General features: G+C 37.2%; 2 protein-coding genes across 2 annotated transcripts; both read left to right on the top strand.

Moving 5' to 3' along the window:
• The first annotated feature begins 1,036 nt into the window (after window positions 1-1,036).
• On the top strand, window positions 1,037-9,361 carry LOC127103494 (uncharacterized). The gene is made up of 5 exons (XM_051040748.1): window positions 1,037-1,145; window positions 1,237-1,353; window positions 8,220-8,908; window positions 9,058-9,184; window positions 9,287-9,361. The coding sequence occupies exons 3-5, from the start codon at window positions 8,220-8,222 to the stop codon at window positions 9,359-9,361; spliced, it is 891 nt and encodes a 296-aa protein (XP_050896705.1). The 5' UTR covers window positions 1,037-1,145; window positions 1,237-1,353.
• Window positions 3,828-5,507, top strand: LOC127103501 (uncharacterized). Its single transcript, XM_051040757.1, has one exon. It carries the CDS (start codon window positions 3,828-3,830, stop codon window positions 5,505-5,507), a length of 1,680 nt encoding a protein of 559 aa, XP_050896714.1.
• Window positions 9,362-19,380: the final 10,019 nt, after the last annotated feature.

Raw genomic sequence — 19,380 nt, 5'->3', positions numbered from 1 at the left:
GCATACAACTTGAATCATGATTGATAAGTTTCTAAGAGAGACTTGAAAATCCTATGATTTGAATTGTGCTAAAGTCTATGAATAGAGGTGAATACGATGAGCAATTAGGTCATTCGTCCCGTACCCAAAGATATTCAGAATTAGTTAATAGAATTCTCCAATCTTATTCATTCCCTATTTCTTAAGGCTCATGTCATACAATTTTAATCTTTATTTACAAGCTCTTGAAGAAACGCCTTTGATAAGCTTTGTATAATCCACTTCTCGATTGGTCTAGGATGCCTTGCATGAAAGTCTGAACTTGAGGTCTCACTACTAGAATAAGTCATTTTCGCCTCCTAGTTTAGAGTCGGCCACCGACACAGACACTATTAGTGTCGGCTAAGCCTACACTAACGGACTCTATCTAGGTACATCTTTTAAGACAAGTTATTTTTTTTATCAGTGTCGGCAAAACCGACACTACTTGTTATGTTACCTTTGAAGAATGTTTGATTAATTTATTTAGAGTCGGTGAGACCGACTCTATCTAGTAGCATTATTTTTTAATTAGTATTTATTTACTTAGAGTCCGCTTAGCCGACGCTATTCTTATAACATATACATTTTCCATTTATTTATCTATAATATATATATATATAATATATATATATATATATATATATATATAATATATATATATATATATATATATAATATTATATATATATATATTTAAGGTTTAAGTATTTTATTTATTAATTAGAGTCCGCTTGGCGGACTCTATGGAATTTTCTATTTCGGACCAAAAATTGCGCGACAGCTTATTTCCCTCTTTCCTTTTCCCTCGTCATTTTTCACTCTCCCTCCATTTCATTTCACAAAACGAAAACCCTAATTCCATGCTAAATCGTGAATCCGTTTTTTCCCAATTTCGTGAACCGATTCGTGAATCCCTAATACGTGAATCCATTGAAGAATCCCTAATTCAAAATCCCTCGTTAAAGGGTTTTTGAATCATCAAAGGTAATGCATATTCATCTCAAGTGACTTCCATGGAGTTTTGGTTTAATGAGTATGAGATAGTCATATGTTTTATGTTTTCTGAATGTAGGTTTTCCAGAACTATCGGCTTTGTGGATGCTGGAATCAACTTTTCTTTGCAAGTTTAGTATTGTTTCCAAATATGTTTAAAGTCTCCTTTAAGTCTGAAACTACAAAAATCAAATTATTTGCTAATTGGTTTTCTGATTGTAGGTTTTCAAGAATGCTCATCTTACTTAGTGGAGGCAGTAAGCAGTTGTTGAATGCAAGTTAATTTGGAACCGAAGCACTATATCATCCGGGATTTTGCAAAGACAACTCTTTCTCAAGGTTAGTCATCCCTATGTTAATTTGGAACCAGACTGAACTGTTAGTGTTTGCAATAGTTAGTGTTTGCATCAGTTAGTATTTCTCAAGGTTGAGAATTATTTATGAATTGATTTTGTGGTTATGAGGAGGCTATAAAATTTCCTAAGTTCTGCTTAATTATTTCTTATGGGGTCAAACTAAAAGAGCTGAAAAAATTTGTGCTGGTTTAGATTTGTTTTTGTGGAACCAAGGTTTCTGGTATGTTGATGATATTGATGCATGTTTTCATCCTTCCTCTTATCTTGAATGTCCTTCATGTGGTTCTCTTGATGATGTTGCCTCCGAGTAATTTCCAGTTGTTGCATTGTGTATTGATGATGCGGCTGCTTGAGTGCTTTATAGATGAACTCATATCTGTAGTTTAGTTTCCCTTTTGTTGCTTGATGTATGTCCTCTAATGCTCTAGATTGTCCTGTTCTTGATGAGATATTTGTTGTTGAGCCTTCCTTGCTTCAGGCTGAAGGTGATGTTTTCATTGTGCCACCTGATTTGGCTGTTGTGCTTCTTGAATTATCTGTTGTGCCTGCATTCCATAACTGATTTCTGATGTGAGTTGCAGTGCCAGTATCAGCCATTTGTAACAATCTGTGTGTCTGCTATATATTTGTGACCTGATTATTAGTGCTTGTTTTCTAACTGTTGTTGATGTGTCTTAGTTAGTGCTTTGCTTGCTTCTAGTGACTGCAATTGAGAAGTGTTCCTTTGTTCTGTCTTGTGTTGTTGTCCTGTTGTGCATTCCACGAATTCGCGATATAGGGTTCGAAGAGGTTAGAATGGTGATTTATGTTAGAACGTTCGAAGAAGCCGCAAAGTTATGAGAGAGTGAGGTTATAGTCATTTTTCAATTCTGTTTGCAGGTGATTTGCTTGAGAAGTTTGTTGGGAAAAGTTGTTAGGTAACGGTTTAGAATTTGTTGTGAAATTCGGTTAGTTGATTTTGGTCATGAGAGAATGATGGTTCTGTTAGTTGGTTCCGTTAGTTGTGAAGAGTGAAGGTTCAGTTCTGTTATAGGTTGGGAAGAGGAGTTTTGAAGTTTGTTATTTTCGGAGCGGTTGTTGAAGAAACCTGGAAGTTAGAAGTTGGTTAGTGAGGTTCAGTTTCTATTAACAAAGTTAGTTATTAGTGAAAGTGGAATTCTGTTATGAACTTCTTAGCTAATTAAGTGTTAGGAAATTAATTAGTTGAATGTGTTATTACTTATTAGTAATGTCAGCTGTGAACTATTGTTGAAAGTCTAATAGTTTGCTTCTGTTAATGTTAATGTTGAGTTGTTATGACTTAAATGAAACCATGATATGCTTTTATTGTGGACTGCTATTAGCGAACTGTTTGGTGATTACTGAATTTCTGTTAGGATGGAGTTAAGTTTCTGTTAGATTTCTTACTTGAGTTAAGTCTGCTATCAGTTAGTAGGTTGTTTTGAATTCTGTTATGACTGTTAATGTTTGTTAAATTTCGGTTAAGTGAAAATTGTGAGAGTTAATTAGTTAGGAAAACAGAATTGAAAAATGACTATAACCTCACTCTCTCATAACTTTGCGGCTTCTTCGAACGTTCTAACATAAATCACCATTCTAACCTCTTCGAACCCTATATCGCGAATTCGTGGAATTGTGAACCCTACAAATTTTTGAACTTTATTTTGATTTCGAACACGCATTGGCTATGTTGTGTTTTTCTCTTTTCGGTTTCCCTTGGATTGCGAATTGGTTATGTTGTAAATGAAATTCTAGCATCGGGATATAACCTTTCACCTTTGTGGCATTTGATTCGCATAGATTTTGTTTATATTTCGAATTAAGTTCTATTCTGTTGTTGTGATCACTGTCCCAGTGTTGTGTTTTTTTTCTGGTTTCGAGGCGGTTGCTTTGTGTATCGGCTACCTTATGCGTTTTGGTTGCGTATGTTTGTAGGTAGAAGTTTTGTTTTGGTTTGTATGTTGATTTGTGTTGGCATGGTAATAATTTGGTACTACTGTACATGACAGTCTATATAGTGACTACATACTGCAAGTTGTTAGTTATTTCCATTAACATGTAGTTTTGGTTCGGTTTACATTAAAAAATAAACTAAGAATTAAGGCTTACATTGTTTTAGTTAGATTTCAGGAAGTGAGTACAATAGCTTATTGGATTTGTTAAAATATACAGCAGTTTAATAGATTTATAAATCTGTGCAGCAATTTTGTCTACGGTCTGAAATAATAATGTACAATAGTATTAAAATTTGGTATGTTCGTCATGTTTAATTTTTGAACCACTGAAAATAAAATAAAAATCCCTTGGAATGCATGTATTCTATTCTCTCCTAATACCCATTAGGAAGTTATCTGATTTTCTCCTAATACCCATTAGGAACTTATCAGCCATTCATTTTTGTCTAATATATGTTTTAATTTTCAGTGGTTGACGAGTTAATTGTTTGCCTTATAGAAAATGGATCGTACTTGGATGTACGATAGAGTATATTCCAATAGACACGGATTGAAAGAAGAGTATGTTCGCGGGGTTAAAGACTTCGTAAAGAGGGCTTTGAAACAACCTATTTGTAAATCTGAGGGAGGGATAAGGTGTCCGTGTATAAATTGCAAGTGTCTCAAGATAAGAACACCAACTAATGTTAGACTTCACTTGTATCGAGATGGATTTCAACCAGACTATTGGATTTGGACTCAACATGGAGAAGTAGAGCTCAATGTTAATACAAGGAATGATTCAAATAGTAGTGAGCATGTGCATCATGATGACCAAATTGAGGCAATGAATCAGATGGTGTATGATGCTTTTAGGCCTTATGGAGTATTCTCTCACGTGAATGATAACATAGAAGTTGAGGAATATACGGAGGATGAGTTTCCCAACGAAGATGCCAAACGATTTTATGACAAGTTGATATCTTTCAACAAGCCCATTTATGAGGGAGCTACCCAATCAATATTATCAATATCTACTCAACTTCTTGAAATTAGGTCTAATTGGCATGTACCACAAAAAGGTTTAGATTTTGTTGCACAAATGCTTAAAAGTGTATGTCTAGTTCAAAAATGCTTGCCCGAGAACTATTACCAAGCAACACAGTTGGTATCTAAGTTAGGGCTAAAGGTTGAGAAGATTGATTGTTGTAAGAATGGTTGTATGTTATATTACAAGGATGATAGCAATCTATCAGAGTGCAAATTTTGTAATGCTCCTAGGTTCATTCCTCGCAAGACTGGCATGGAAAAGTACAAAGATATCCCAGTGAAGAGAATGTTCTACTTCCCAATCATTCCCAGATTACAAAGATTGTATGCATCAACTGAGTCGGCAAGTGAAATGAGATGGCATCACATGAACAAAAATAGTTCCAACATCCTTCGCCACCCGTCAGATGGAAAAGCATGGAAACATTTTGATAGTGTATATCCTGACTTTTCTAGGGAACCCAGAAATGTAAGGTTGGGTCTGTGTTCAGATGGTTTTACTCCTTACATTCAAGCGTCTGCTTCTCCATACTCATGTTGGCCAATAATAGTTACTCCGTATAATCTCCCCCCTGAAATGTGCATGACCAAACCATACTTGTTTTTGGCATGCCTCATACCCGGACCTAAAAACCCTAAATTAAAGATAGATGTCTACTTGCAACCATTGATTGATGATCTACAACGATTGTGGTCCAATGGAATATTGACCTATGATATATCTACAAAACAAAACTTCATCATGAAAGCCTGCTTGATGTGGACAATTAATGATTTTCCAGCCTATGGTATGTTATCTGGATGGGGAACACAAGGTAAATTGGCATGCCCTCATTGTATGGAACACACTGATGCTTTCACCTTGAAAAGTGGCCATAAGAATTCCTGGTTTGACTGTCATCGTCGTTTCTTGCCATCTAATCACTCCTTCAGAAGGAGTAAAAGAAGTTTCCTAAAAAATAGGGTTGTGACCAATGAGCCACCTCCCATTTCCACAGGGAAAGATATATGGGCGGTAATAAGTAATTTTCCAAAAGTTACTGAAATTGGATGGGAGGCGAAATGGAAAGAATTCGAAGGGTATGGAGTGGATCACAATTGGAAAAAGCGAAGTATTTTTTGGATCTCCCATATTGGAAGGATAACTTGTTAAGGCATAACCTCGATGTGATGCACATAGAAAAAAACGTCTTCGATAATATATTTAATACTGTCATGAATGTTAAGGATAAAACAAAGGATAATGAAAAGGCAAGAGAAGACTTGGCTAAATTATGCTTTCGCGGGGACTTGGAGCTCCAACCCTTAGAAAACGGAAAGAATGGTAAACCAAAGGCTAGTTACACTCTAACCAAATCTGAAGCCAAGTTGGTTTGTAAATGGCTTAAGGAATTGAGAATGCCAAATGGCTATGCTTCAAACCTCAGTAGGTGTGCCAATGTAGAAAAGGGTACGGTGCATGGGATGAAGAGCCATGATTGTCATGTTTTCATGGAATGTTTACTCCCAATTGCATTCCATTCATTGCCAGATTTGGTTTGGAAACCATTAACTGAGCTAAGTCGATTCTTTAAAGATCTTTGTTGCAATACATTGAGGATGGACGACTTAATTAAGTTGGATGAGAATATTCCAATTATCATATGCAAGTTGGAAAGGATTTTTCCACCAGGTTTCTTTGACTCAATGGAGCATCTTCCAATCCATCTTGCCAAAGAAGCAATTCTAGGTGGTCCAGTACAGTACCGATGGATGTATCCATTCGAAAGGTAATTGTTGTGGTTGATTTTATTAAGTTATTGCATGTTTATCATAAATTAATAAACGTGGAATGATTGAATGTGCAGATTTATGGGAGTCTCAAAGAGGGCAGTGACAAATAAGGCTAGAGTTGAAGGTTCCATATGCAGTGATTATATACATCGCGAGACAAATTACTTTTGCTCTCATTATTTCAACTCTTTCCGTTTGTTGCCAACCATAAATCTTAGTAACAAACCTCATTTAGACAATGATGACATTCTACCTACAATGTCCATTCTACAAAGTGGCGGTCGACCAAGTGGGAAGTCACGAAAATATTTTCTATCTGATAAGGAATGGAAGTCTTCACATGTGCATGTCTTGATAAATTGTGATGAGGTTAAACCATATCTTGAGTAAGTGTGCATCATAATATATTCAATCAAATTATTGATGCATATCATAATAGATATTTACTTATGAATCGTGTGATTTATTTCAGCATATTCTTAGAGAACCACTCTCTAGATATAGAAGATTCATCTGGGCGCATACATATAGAGTTTCCCATATGGCTGAAGAAATATGTAAATGAGGAGACAAATGGAGTTACTAACCAAGATATAATTGCCTTGTCTCGCAGTCCTGCATCAATGGCCATATCATGGAACATGTATTTTATCAATGGGTACAAGTTTCATACTGAAGAATGGAGCAAAGGTAGAAAAACTAGCAATTGTGGTGTGCACGTGAAAGGTCTTGCAGAAGGAGGAAATACTGATTTTTATGGAATAATCAAACATATCTTTGAGCTAGATTACTTTGGTCTGAAGCATAAGATTCCAGTTTTTTATTGTGAATGGTTTGATCCAACAAGGAATACGGGCACAAAGGTTCACCCACAATATAAAACTGTGGATATTAAGATGGATAAACGTTATCGTCCTTATGATCCTTTCATCCTTGCGCAAAATGCAAGACAAGTGTATTATGTCCCATATCCAGAAATGTGTAGAGATATGCGTGGATGGTGTGCGGCAATCACCACAAAACCAAGGGGTCGCGTAGAGATTGACAACATAGAGGATGAAGTACCTTATCAATCTGATGGGATGTTACCGGCGCTACCCAATGTAGAAATTGAAGCAATATCTTGTTTGCGTGACATGTCACAATTAGATGTGTTTGAAGAGATTTTTGATTGCTCTACTAGTGAAGCAGATAGAGGGCATTGATGAAGATAAATTAAGTCGCTGTGCATTTATCTTTTCCCTGTAGAGAACTTTTTCTTTGTTTACCCCTCCTTTGTTAGCAGCATTCCTTTGTATTTGAAATGGCTCCATTTCTAATATCCAATAATTTGGCTATGTAGTGAATCACTATAGTTCTTCCCTGTGCTATCATGCAGTATAATACTTTCTAAAGGTCAAATACAGTTTTCTACACCTTGCAATATCATTTTACATGTTTTTGCATTAGATCGTTGCATGCTTTATCATGAAATTGTTGTTAATCTTTTAGTTATTATTACTTTAGGACCACAATAGAGTATGCATATCTTTCTCTTAACTTTTTTTATTGATTGATTAATATGAGTCCTGTTTTTATAAAGTTTGGAGATGTATGAGAATATCGTACAACAACAATGAATGTTTTGTTTTCTAGTAGAACTAGAATTCACTTTATATGTTTTATGAAATTTTTTTATTTAGCAAGCAGCCGCCTCCCTTTATCTGTCTTCTGGCATATAATAAAAAATCCACATCTTCTCTGTTGAAACTAGGGGGCATTTTGGATTCTCCATTAAGAATCCGTACTGTAAATTGCTCAAATTGTTTCCTGTAGAGTAGTGTTGTGTTATCAAATATCCGTAACTGCGGCGCTATGGTAGGTATACGTGGCAGTTTTCGGACTCGCCACAGTATGGAGAGGTTTTTGCTGTTGTTGATGTTTGGAGGGGTTTTTGCGTGTTATGATAATGTTTGGCAACTGCATTTGAATTATCAGAAACAACATTGTTTCTTTTCTTTTACTTTTAATTTTATCAGAAACTGCATTTGATAATGTTATGATAATGTTAAGAGTGTGAGACTGACTAATCCTTTTATTTTTATGACAACAGATGACTAAAAGAGGTGGAAAAGCTAAGGTATTAGCACCAGGAAAACTTCAAGAAGAACGAAATCGCATAATTAACAAGAAGCATATCGTTAGGAAACCTGCTCAAACAACATTGTCTATGCAGGATGCATCATCGGCACCAACACCAGCTCAGGCAGCACCGTCCGTGCAGGTTGCATCGTCGATGCCGACATCAGCTTCGAAAAAATCATCTGTGCAGGCTGCATCGTCGATGCCAACACCAGCTCAGGAAGCATCGTCCGTGCAGGTTGCATCATCAATGCCAACATCAGCTTCTAAAAAATCGTGTGTGCAGGCTGCATCGTTGATGCCAACACCAGCTCAGGCAGCATCGTCCGTGCAGGCTGCATCGTCGATGCCAACACCAGCTCAGGCAGCATCGTCTGTGCAGGCTGCATCGTCGATGCCAACACCAGCTCCAACTGTAGTACCTGTTCATGCCACTACCTCTGAGAAATTCAGTTTTATGCCTACTCCAACTTTAAGCCATCAAACAATGGCTGGCCCTCAAAGTATAAACCTTCAAACAATGGCTAGCCCTTCAAATTTGGCAGAGGAGGAAGATGTGGATGCTGATGAGGATGAGGCGGTGGGTCAAGAAACTATTACCCCTCTTGTGCCAACAATAGATGAGAATGGGAAAGTTATTATAAAACCATCTGGTACTGGGTAAGTCATATATATTCTCATAATTTAATAATTTAGTAGTTTTATTATTGTATTTTGTCTAAAATATATATAACCTGTTAAGAAAGTTGAGAATATTACTATCCATATGATTCTTAATAATTTAGTAGTTTTATTATTGTATTTTGTAGGCTAGTTCCTGCCAAAGAAGTTGCTGGTGCCATTAATTATGTGATACGCAAACAATTTTATAAACCTATACATCATTGGTCTGCACTCGATCCTGATACGAAAGCTGATTGGTTTAAGTTGTTTGGAGTAAGTATTTATTGACTTTTGTCACTTAAGTTGATCAAATTATATTTAAAAAAGTAACTAATTGGTTATTAATATTAATTATGTGATTTTAATTATTTTTAGGAGAAGGTTTCGTGGGATCCTTTCGATCATGCATTTGTCTATAGCGCATTTGAAAAAAAGGAAGAAAACGATTAAACGACATGTTGGGGAAGGCGAGGAGAAAAGGGACTCGACCTTCATGGATTGGTGATGATGCTTGGGTTGAACTTCAAACTTATTGGAAAAAGACCGAGTTTTTGGCTGTGTCTTCTCAAAACAAGACCAATCGAGCTTCCGCAAGAGGCGGAGCAGTCCACACCACAGGCCGTAAGGCTCATATTGATGTTGCACTTCAACTTGTAAGTAATAAAATCCTAACAAATTATTATTATTATGAAGATTCTTTATATCTTGACAGTTTTACTCGTATTCTGTATTGATTATTGGATTATTTGATTTTTGTAGTCACGTGAACTTCAAAGGGATCTGCGTCCCGATGAGTTATTTTTAAAAACACACAAGAGGAAAAATGGTGAATGGGTTGACAGTCGTGCTGCATCTACTTATGTAAGTTCTCGTAAATTTTACTGCATCAATATTTGCATCCATGCTTTCAGAAGCAGACTTATTCAAATTAAACTCTCCAAAAAGGATCTAGTTATCCATTTTTATAGTCTAATGTAAGTTAGATATAATAGCACAAGTCCTATGTTTAACTATCAGTTTGAAATTCCTGCAATCAGTTTGCTGTGCTGTTTGATATTTGTTTGAAATTCCTGCATCAATATTTACTGTGCTGTTTGATATCAGTTTGAAATTCCTGCAATCAGTTTGAAATTCCTGCTTGTGTTATCTTGCTGTTAAATATTCCTTACTTTTTCAACCTACTGACAGTGACGTGCTAACAACTCAACATTACTCACTAATCCGACTCCTAACACTAACAGAAATCAACCATTCAATTAACCATGCTAACCACTAATTCGAACTATTTTTTTTACTTGCAGTCCAATTAAGGTTGGTATATAATTCTAATAGAGTTTCAAAATTGCTAACTCTATCCATGTAAACTAACTCTAACTTTTGTGATAATTCGTTCTATTAATCAACAAGGAGCATAGTTAGTAATATTTTTTATTAGTTTTTTTGTTTGGTTGTTACACTGTGAGTGAAGTTAGGAAAGAGTTGTTAAAATGCAATTAATTATAACTTCTGTTAGATGACAGTTGGAATGTTAATTCGGTTAGAGTTAATTTGTTAGATGTTTGGACAAGTTGAATTCTGCTAGGGAATCGATTCCATTGAAAATGAAATTCTGTCACATATATTACCTTCTAGATGCATGAGTTTACTAAGTCGATTTTGATCAAATGGAAACTAGCTTAATTGGTTCAGTCACATGAAAATGCTAGCAATCTTGTGGTGCAAATTGATTTGATTCATGATTTATGAAAACCTACTGTTAATTGATTATGCATTATTGTCACACTTATTTGAATATTAAATAGGATGGTTATTACTGTTGGCATTTTATTGAATTACGAAGTTATTGAATCAATTAGGAAATGAATGTGATTGAACAAATTTGGTTAAGTTGTTGTTGCTGCAGTTTTTTATGAAATTGAAACGCAGGTTGAAAAATCAATTAGGAAACTAACTATTACTAACTATGTAACTCAAACAAACTTAGCATTATAAATAGTTAACTGATTCAACCTTTTAACAACATTTAACAAATTCTAACAATTCTTAACAGAGCACTAACTTCTAACCAACATATCATCTCTAAATTCTTAACAGAGCACTAACTTAGCATTATAATGTTGTGTTATGCAGAAGACTTTTAAAGAGAAGTTTGATGCAGAACTTCAGCCAACTGAAGAAGGGAATGGAGAGGTTGTTCAAGTGTTAGATGGAGAGCGTGTAAATCAGCTATGGACAGAGGCTGCTGGGGGCCGTAACCGTGGTCGGGTTTATGGCGCTGCAGATTTAGCTATTAATCTAAAACGTGGATCAAAAAGTTTTACCCAACAATCTCAAACTCCTCAACACTCTATGTTTGGGATGTCATTAGAAGCTGAAAGAGCAGCTAGAATTAGAGCTGAACAAATTGCCGAGGCTGCAACGACCCAATTACAAGAGGCTAACGAAGCAATGCGAGCTGCTACCGAGGCTGCAAAAGCTGCTACCGAGACTGCACAAAGGATGGAGAGGGAGATGAATTCTTGGAAGGAATTTATGATGAAGAAATTTGACACTTCAACTTTTGTATCACATTCTCATCATTATGATGACGATTTGGATGATCAATCATTAGATGAAGATTGATCTTGTACTTTTAGTAGAACGAATTAATCTCGGATGTGATTACTTTTTGTGTATGTTTTTTGAAAGTTAATGTGGGTAGAACTTTTGTAGTTTCTTTCATGAATGTTTAAAATTGTTTCCAAATGTTTTACCATAAATATGATATTGTTCGGTTGATGGAGTGGATTGAAAAAATTTGTTCGAGTGAGGTTGTCATGTTGCAACCCGACTATAAACATCTTTATTGTCCTTTTTTGTTGACTTTAGAGTCGGTCTATGCAAGGCTAAATATTATTATAGACTTTTCTATGTTGACTTTAGAGTCGGTCTATGCAAGGCTAAATATTATTATAGACTTTTCTATGTTGACTTTAGAGTCGGTGCTACGGACGCTATCTGTTTTTTCTTGAGTTTTATAAATTGACCTCAATGCCAGTCGATCGATGCATAAAAAAAGTTGACTTTTTTTGTTGACTTTAGAGTCGGACAGGCCAACGCTAAACATAATATTGACTTTTCATGGTTTTGAAACAATATAGCGTCGGTCCCATTAGTGTCCGCGTTAGCCTCCGTTTCACCGAGGCTACGTAGCCTCGGTGTATCTTTAGCCGACGTTACACAGTAGCTTCGCAACTTTTATTCAAGGCCCGACACCGACGCTAAACCGACGCTAACCACATATTAGTGTCTGTTTTTTCACCTTTAGCGTCTGAAAGTGGCCGACGCTAATAACTGTTTTTCTAGTAGTGTCTTGAGATCCACAATATTTCAAAAATAGTCTTATCAAGTGATCAACGGACTTTTAATCACTTGAATAGACTGTGGGATTATACATGAATCAAAGGATTTAGTTAATCAAAATTTCTTTTGATCAACTTGAATCAAAGGGATTGAATTAAATTGAAAACTATGTATAACCTAATCTAGAGGTTAGATGAATTATACACATCCTAACTTAGGGATCTTGTAATGTTAAGATCAATTTAATCATCAAACAACAAATATTCACATGAAAACCCATTAAAATTAGCAATTATTCTAAATCAACTCCTAATCCTAAGGGAACATGAAATCTAAACTTAAAACCGTAGGGTTAGAATTGTCAAATCACATAGGGAAACAATTAGAGAATTAAAACTAGAATTAAAATCTAATTAAAACTAATTATTCTAATTATTTTCAATTGGAACAATTAATTCTAATTAAAAATTAAAATCCTAATCCTAATTAACTTTTAAAAACTAACATGTTAATCCACTTAATCCCAATTAATTTCCAATTAGCCTAATTAATCAACAAATAAAAAAGCTAAAACAATTTAATAAAAAAAATATAACAAAAACAATTAAAAGGATGGGCTTTAGCAGGGGGGTATGACCCTGAGCCCATGGATGCTTCAAAGCAAAAGCGCTTGGTCCTAGAGGCTACTGGCCCGACGGAATTCTACCAAGAAGTTTCAGTGTCAAGGCCTTGTAGCAATTAGGGGGTGCAGAAACTTATGGAGGGTGCAATGAGAAAAAAGAATGTGCATGAGGCTCGTTGCCAATCATCTGAGGCCAAGAGGGGGATCCAAATGGTTTTCAAACAAAACATGCGCGCCATACATTCAACACACTTCCTCCATCTCCGTCGAGCCAGAAATCACCTTCGGTGGCAGCGGAACTAATATCATCCATCTAATCACATCATCAGAAACGGACTTTCATCCTCGTCCTCAAAAGCAACTCAATTTCGTCCAATTCTCAATCATCAATCCAGAATTTATGAACAGAATGAGGAACCCTAGGATTTCTTCTCAAAATTACATTACGGTTGTTCGTGGATTCTCCATCAATGTTTGGGGCTAATTATCCCAAGAGTGTAAGCTATACAATGGTAACAAGATTGAGAGAAAACGAGACAAAAAGTATTACCTCTGAAGTAGAGTTTTGCCCCAGCAAAGTGTTGGAACAGAGAGGGAACTTGCGACGAGGAAAATCACTTGAATCCGGTACGCTTTTCACTTCTATCTTCTTCCTCTTTCTCCTCCTTCTATTCTTATTCTACTTTATGAGATTGAATCGAACTTTGAAGAATTTGCAAAGACAACTCTGAGTATATTGGTTGTGAAATTTTGAGTGTGAGTGTGAATGAGAAAAACATGGATTGAATTATGAGTGGAGCAAACCATTTATAGAGGCTGGATTTAACAGAGTTTGATCTCAGTTGAATCGTGATTGTGTAAGTTGGTTAGAGATCCCATTATGTTAGCTAATTTTGTTAGTCATGTTAGTTAGTGATTCACAAGTTAGTTATTAGGAGATGAGTTAGTTAACATTTGATGAAATGGCTTCGATTTGTGAGCTACAAAATTGAACTATTAGTTATGGATAGGGTTAGTTGGAAAATTATAACGGTCAAATGACTTGTTAAATGAATGTAGAATGAAATGTTAATTATTTCATTTAGCAATTGATGACACTAAAATTCACCGTATTTTCGACTCCGATTTCTCATGCATATCAGTTATTTTATTGTTATTTTGTTGTGTTATTACTATGTTTTTCTTTGTTTTCAGGTTTTTACTTTAATCGGAGCCCCGATCGAGGAAAGGAGTGAAAAAGTGCTAAAAACCCTAAAATTCAGCATTTTGTACTTGTGGCTTCCACCATGGCTGGCGCCATAGACCATGCCATGACGTGTCCCAGCTCAACTTCCCTCAACTGCCACGTTCCCCACTACTTCCACTAAGGCGCCTCAGATTGGCCTTATGGCGGGCGCCACAAGAGGAAAAGTTTTCCCTCCCATTTTCAAGTTGAAGGGCATCCTTGTCATTTCCATCTTTTTACTTGCTTATAAATAGAAACTCGAAATCACTTGTTTAGGCATCCAAACTTAGAACAGAGGCAAACTCAGAGCAACTTTGTTTCACTTAGGCATATATTTAGTATTTTAAAGTGGTAATCGCTTCGCATTGGGGTGTTACCACAATTGTGTAATCAAGTCTGTGATCGAGTCTGTAATCGAGTTTGGAGCAATTTGGAAGGAAGTTAATCCTGCCGCCATTTTCATTTCCACTTTGCAATTTATTCAACCCTCCAATTGGAGCAGGTTTTTATTACTTGTCTTTATCTATTTTATTTTCCCGCACTCGCTTTACTTTATTTATTTTCCCGCACTCGCTTTACTTTATTTATTTCCCGCACTCTCTTTACTTTATTTATTTCTCGCATTCGCTTTACTTTATTTATTTCTCGCACTCGCTTTACTTTTATTTACTTTCCGCACTCGCACTACTTTTATTTACTTTCCGCACTCGCACTACTTTTATTTAAATTAATGCACTTTTACTTTACCATGTCTAACTGAACCTATAAGGTTAGAATGTAAGGATCGTAATTAAACCGATAACCCGTACAATTGTTCGTAGAAACACTTAAGGGCTATTTTGACTTTCAACTTAAGTTTTCCCGCACTTAATTTCCGTTGGGTAAGATCGAAAGTCGTCCAACGTCTATTTAAACTTAATTGTTTTTAACTATTTCAAAAACAGCGAAAGCGCTTTGTTTAGTTTATTAGGAGTCTTAATTTAAGAAGAAAAGAGATTTTAAAATTACTTTCGGGCGCGTTTATAAGTTTAGAGTCTGGTTCGTGAGAACCTCTTTTGGTTAAGAAATCCAGGTTAAAATACTTTTCAACTTAGTCAAGATACTATATTTCTTAAAAATAGGTTTACTACTCTAACGCAATGCGCGTCTTTTTATAAGTGACAATAAGAGGGTTTGATTACGGAGTACAACTCGGTTCTGAATACGCAAAAGCGACAGTTCCTGTTAAATTAGTCCTTTTCAAAGTAAGAAACATTGCCCATAAGTAGTTCTATTAGCAAGTACTTGGATTATTAATTGATTATGTGAATTACATTCGACCATGTCTTTATTAATTGAGCTTTATTCAATACTTTACTTTTCATTGCACACTCTAAAAACACCTATTTTAATCACCTTGGATAAACACCATAACAACAGATAACGATAGATTGACACTTGGTCTCTGTGGATTCGACAATCTTTTATATTACTCTGACGCGTTCGTATACTTGCGAAAAGCACGCATCAAGTTTTTGGCGCCGTTTCCGGGGACCACTTTCATCAAATTTCATTTCCCTGTTGTTATATCGTTTAGACTTAGGTTTTTTCCTATCGGTCAATGCGAAGAACTCGCATCACCGGAAGTTTAAGCTTAATATACCCTCTGGCGGAACCTGAACGTTACGCTCGCGCACGTTTATTCTTTCATAGAATTAAGAGAGCTATGGCCGAAAATCAAAACCAAAGACCTCTTAAGGATTTCTGTCATACGGTGAACTGGACTTTATTGGATTTTTAATCGCAATGTCGCGGTTAGCAAGAGTCGCCACCGACTTTTCTTTTATCCCATAAGGAAAGGTGGAAAAGAACAGGAAAGACCTTAATTTTAAATTCTTAGGTTCGGGAGGTACTTTATACAAAGGGAAGGTGTTAGGCACCCTTCGTATCCATGGTTATCCATGGGCTCTTAATTGCTCAATCATTTATGTTTTCTTTGTTTGAAAAAAGTGGTTGAGAAATGTATGAAAAATGTTTTGAAAATGAGAATTTAACTTTGTAATGATTCTTGCATGAATGTATACAAAGTGGTTATCTCGTTTTAATTTAGAAAATAGTTTAGAAAAATATAACTCGGCAATGATCCTAGTGCGGATGTATGCTAAGTGGTGATTTTCCAAAAGATGTTTGAAAGGTGTGAGGTGAAAAGTATTTTTTTGGTTATGAATGAGCAATTAAGGTTATACCTGTCCGAGGTCTTTCGGGCATTTCCTATCCTTATGAGGGTAAAACTGTCCTTACTATTGAGAAGTAAGTAGTTTTATCCTGGGGATGTAGAAGGGTCATCGTAGGGTCATCGATAGGTCATTGAAGGCAACAGTTGTGAGGATACCTTAGCATTCGAAGGGACTTTCATCATTTAACCGTAGGCTATACCGAAGGGTCATCGAGGGACAAAATCGTATTTTTGAAGGCAACATCCGAGGGACCATGATTTATTTTATGATGATTTAATCGAAGGGTCTTTGCTAAGGGTATCCCTACATTCGCGGGACATGACCGTTATACCGTAATACCGTAAGGCAGCAAAGAGAGGTCCAAGATCACTTATTTAAAGGTCATATTTTAAAGTCAATTAAGTAATTAAGTCCATACTAAAATCAATGCATTAAAATTAATACATTAAAATTAATACATTAAAATTAAGACATTAAAATGAACACATTAAAATTAATTAGGCCACTTAGGGTGAATCTCCACAAGGGTATCCCACAAATAAAGTGGGAGACCTAAACAGCAATCTTTTCCCGGGACATATGAACCTTTGCAAAATTCAGCAAACGGGTTAGAATACCAAATCAGGGTGCAATCGAGAGTTGCACCAAAGTAATAGGTAAACAAAGCATGGTTATGATAAAACAGGTCAGATGGGCAAAGATCAAAATAGGACGAAGAACAGCGGCATCCATTACAACAATTCAAAGTATCCAGGCATACTTAAGTTACATGCAAAGCCTCAAATATATTTATGAATCTCAATTATGATATCACATGTGAATTAGGAACATAAAGCGATAATAGTAACGCAAACCTGTTTGCAATTGAGTCGCAACCTTGAATTGGCCGATCGGATAGAATTGAGCGGAGGTGACCTTGCTGCCGCCGTAAGATTAGATTCGGTAAAAGGGCACACAATAGTTTCCGTTGTAGAAACTATTGTGCGAAAAGAATTAACTAAATACCAAAAGGGAATCCGGAATTGCAAAAGAAATAGTGTAGCACTTGTAAAACACAATGCCTAAGCTGCTGGAAAAGAAGAAAAATGCAAAGGCGAAAACGGCAAAGGAAAAAGAATCTCGGAAAAAGCTCCCACTTTTAGGTTTTCAAGGTGGCTATTTATATTGTTGTCATTAGGTCATGCCTGCTGCCAAAAAAGGTCTTCAACGCGCGCGTGGATATAGGGCCCAACGGATCTTCAAGTCTCCAGTAGGGGAATGGTGTGACGTTCGTCACACCATGTGTGACGCCCGTCACAGGGGTGTGCGAGGCGTGACGCTCGTCACAGCCTCTGTGACGCTCGTCACAGATGCCACACCCGTGTTCTTGTACTTTGGGTTGGGCTTTGCTGTTTGGATCGTTTTCTTTCCTTTTTGCACCCCTTTTCCTCCGCTTCCAAATAAACCACTTTCATATTATCACTAGGTGAGCGTGTAGCGAGTAGGCCATTTTGGGTCATTCGCGAGCTGGGCCTTTGTTCCTTTAAGTGTCATAAAAATGAGTCGGAGTGCCCTGAAATGTCTTGAAATATTAATGGGCAAATTTTGGGGTATGACAGCTGCCCCTGTTCAATATTCTTGAACCGAGAGAGTAGAATGGTATGTGCACCATTCGTGGTCTGGAGGTGGAAGATTATTGAACACTAGAATGCCCCGAAAATTTGCGCTTGTCAATAGGTCTTGATGGAGATGGGCTTAAAGATGCCATCCAGGAAGTTTGATGATGGGAGCTTCAGACTGTGTCGTACGTTAGACGATATCTGAAGACATGGGTGTCATACCGGGTCATACACTAGACCGTATATATACTGCTGGGGAGTCAGAGTATGCTGTATACTGCTGGGGATAAGGGATCAGAATGAATCATACACTGGACCGTATCTGAATACCAGAGTGAGCTGTTCGTTAGGCAGATGACTTTGATGGGGATGAAAGATCAGAACGGATCGTACGCTAGATCGTTTCTGAGTTGCAGATAGAGCCGTCCGTTAGGCCGAATCTGCTTGAAGAGGGAGTAGCCGTATACTAGGCTACCATTCAGAAATGTACCTGTCCGAAGGTAGCATCTGAGCAAGGGAGTAGTCGTATACCAGACTACCATTCAGGAATGTACCTGTCCGAAGGTAGCACCTGAGCAAGGGAGTAGCCGTATACCAGACTACCATTCAGGAATGTACCTGTCCGAAGGTAGCACCTGAGCAAGGGAGTAGCCGTATACCAGGCTACCATTCAGGAATGTACCTGTCCGAAGGTAGCACCTGAGCAAGGGAGTAGTCGTATACTAGACTACCATTCAGGAATGTACCTGTCTGAAGGTAGCACCTGAGCAAGGGAGTAGCCGTATACCAGACTACCATTCAGGAATGTACCTGTCCGAAGGTAGCACCTGAGCAAGGGAGTAGTCGTATACTAGACTACCATTCAGGAATGTACCTGTCTGAAGGTAGCACCTGAGCAAGGGAGTAGTCGTATACTAGACTACCATTCAGGAATGTACCTGTCTGAAGGTAGCACCTGAGCAAGGGAGTAGCCGTATACCAGACTATCATTCAGGAATGTACCTGTCCGAAGGTAGCACCTGAGCAAGGGAGTAGCCGTATACCAGACTACCATTCAGGAATGTACCTGTCTGAAGGTAGCACCTGAGCAAGGGAGTAGCGGTATACCAGACTACCATTCAGGAATGTACCTGTCCGAAGGTAGCACCTGAGCAAGGGAGTAGTCGTATACTAGACTACCATTCAGGAATGTACCTGTCTGAAGGTAGCACCTGAGCAAGGGAGTAGTCGTATACTAGACTACCATTCAGGAATGTACCTGTCTGAAGGTAGCACCTGAGCAAGGGAGTAGTCGTAAACCAGACTACCATTCAGGAATGTACCTGTCCGAAGGTAGCACCTGAGCAAGGAAGTAATCGTATACCAGACTACCATTCAGGAATGTACCTGTCCGAAGGTAGCACCTGAGCAAGGGAGTAGCCGTATACCAGACTACCATTCAGGAATGTACCTGTCCGAAGGTAGCA

Source organism: Lathyrus oleraceus, chromosome 1, assembly GCF_024323335.1.
Source record: "Lathyrus oleraceus cultivar Zhongwan6 chromosome 1, CAAS_Psat_ZW6_1.0, whole genome shotgun sequence".
NCBI lineage: Eukaryota > Viridiplantae > Streptophyta > Magnoliopsida > Fabales > Fabaceae > Lathyrus > Lathyrus oleraceus.
Note: the sequence above shows the minus strand (reverse complement) of the source record. Positions and strands in the feature narration are given on the sequence as shown.

What these genes read in the sequence shown, in the direction of transcription:
- LOC127103494 (XM_051040748.1), top strand. Translation starts at nt 8,220, where the DNA reads ATGACTAAAAGAGGTGGAAAAGCTAAGGTATTAGCACCAGGAAAACTT. An exon ending in ATAAAACCATCTGGTACTGG is followed by an intron (nt 8,909 to 9,057) that starts GTAAGTCATATA and finishes TGTATTTTGTAG; the next exon opens with GCTAGTTCCTGCCAAAGAAG. An exon ending in ATTGGTTTAAGTTGTTTGGA is followed by an intron (nt 9,185 to 9,286) that starts GTAAGTATTTAT and finishes AATTATTTTTAG; the next exon opens with GAGAAGGTTTCGTGGGATCC.
- LOC127103501 (XM_051040757.1), top strand. Translation starts at nt 3,828, where the DNA reads ATGGATCGTACTTGGATGTACGATAGAGTATATTCCAATAGACACGGA.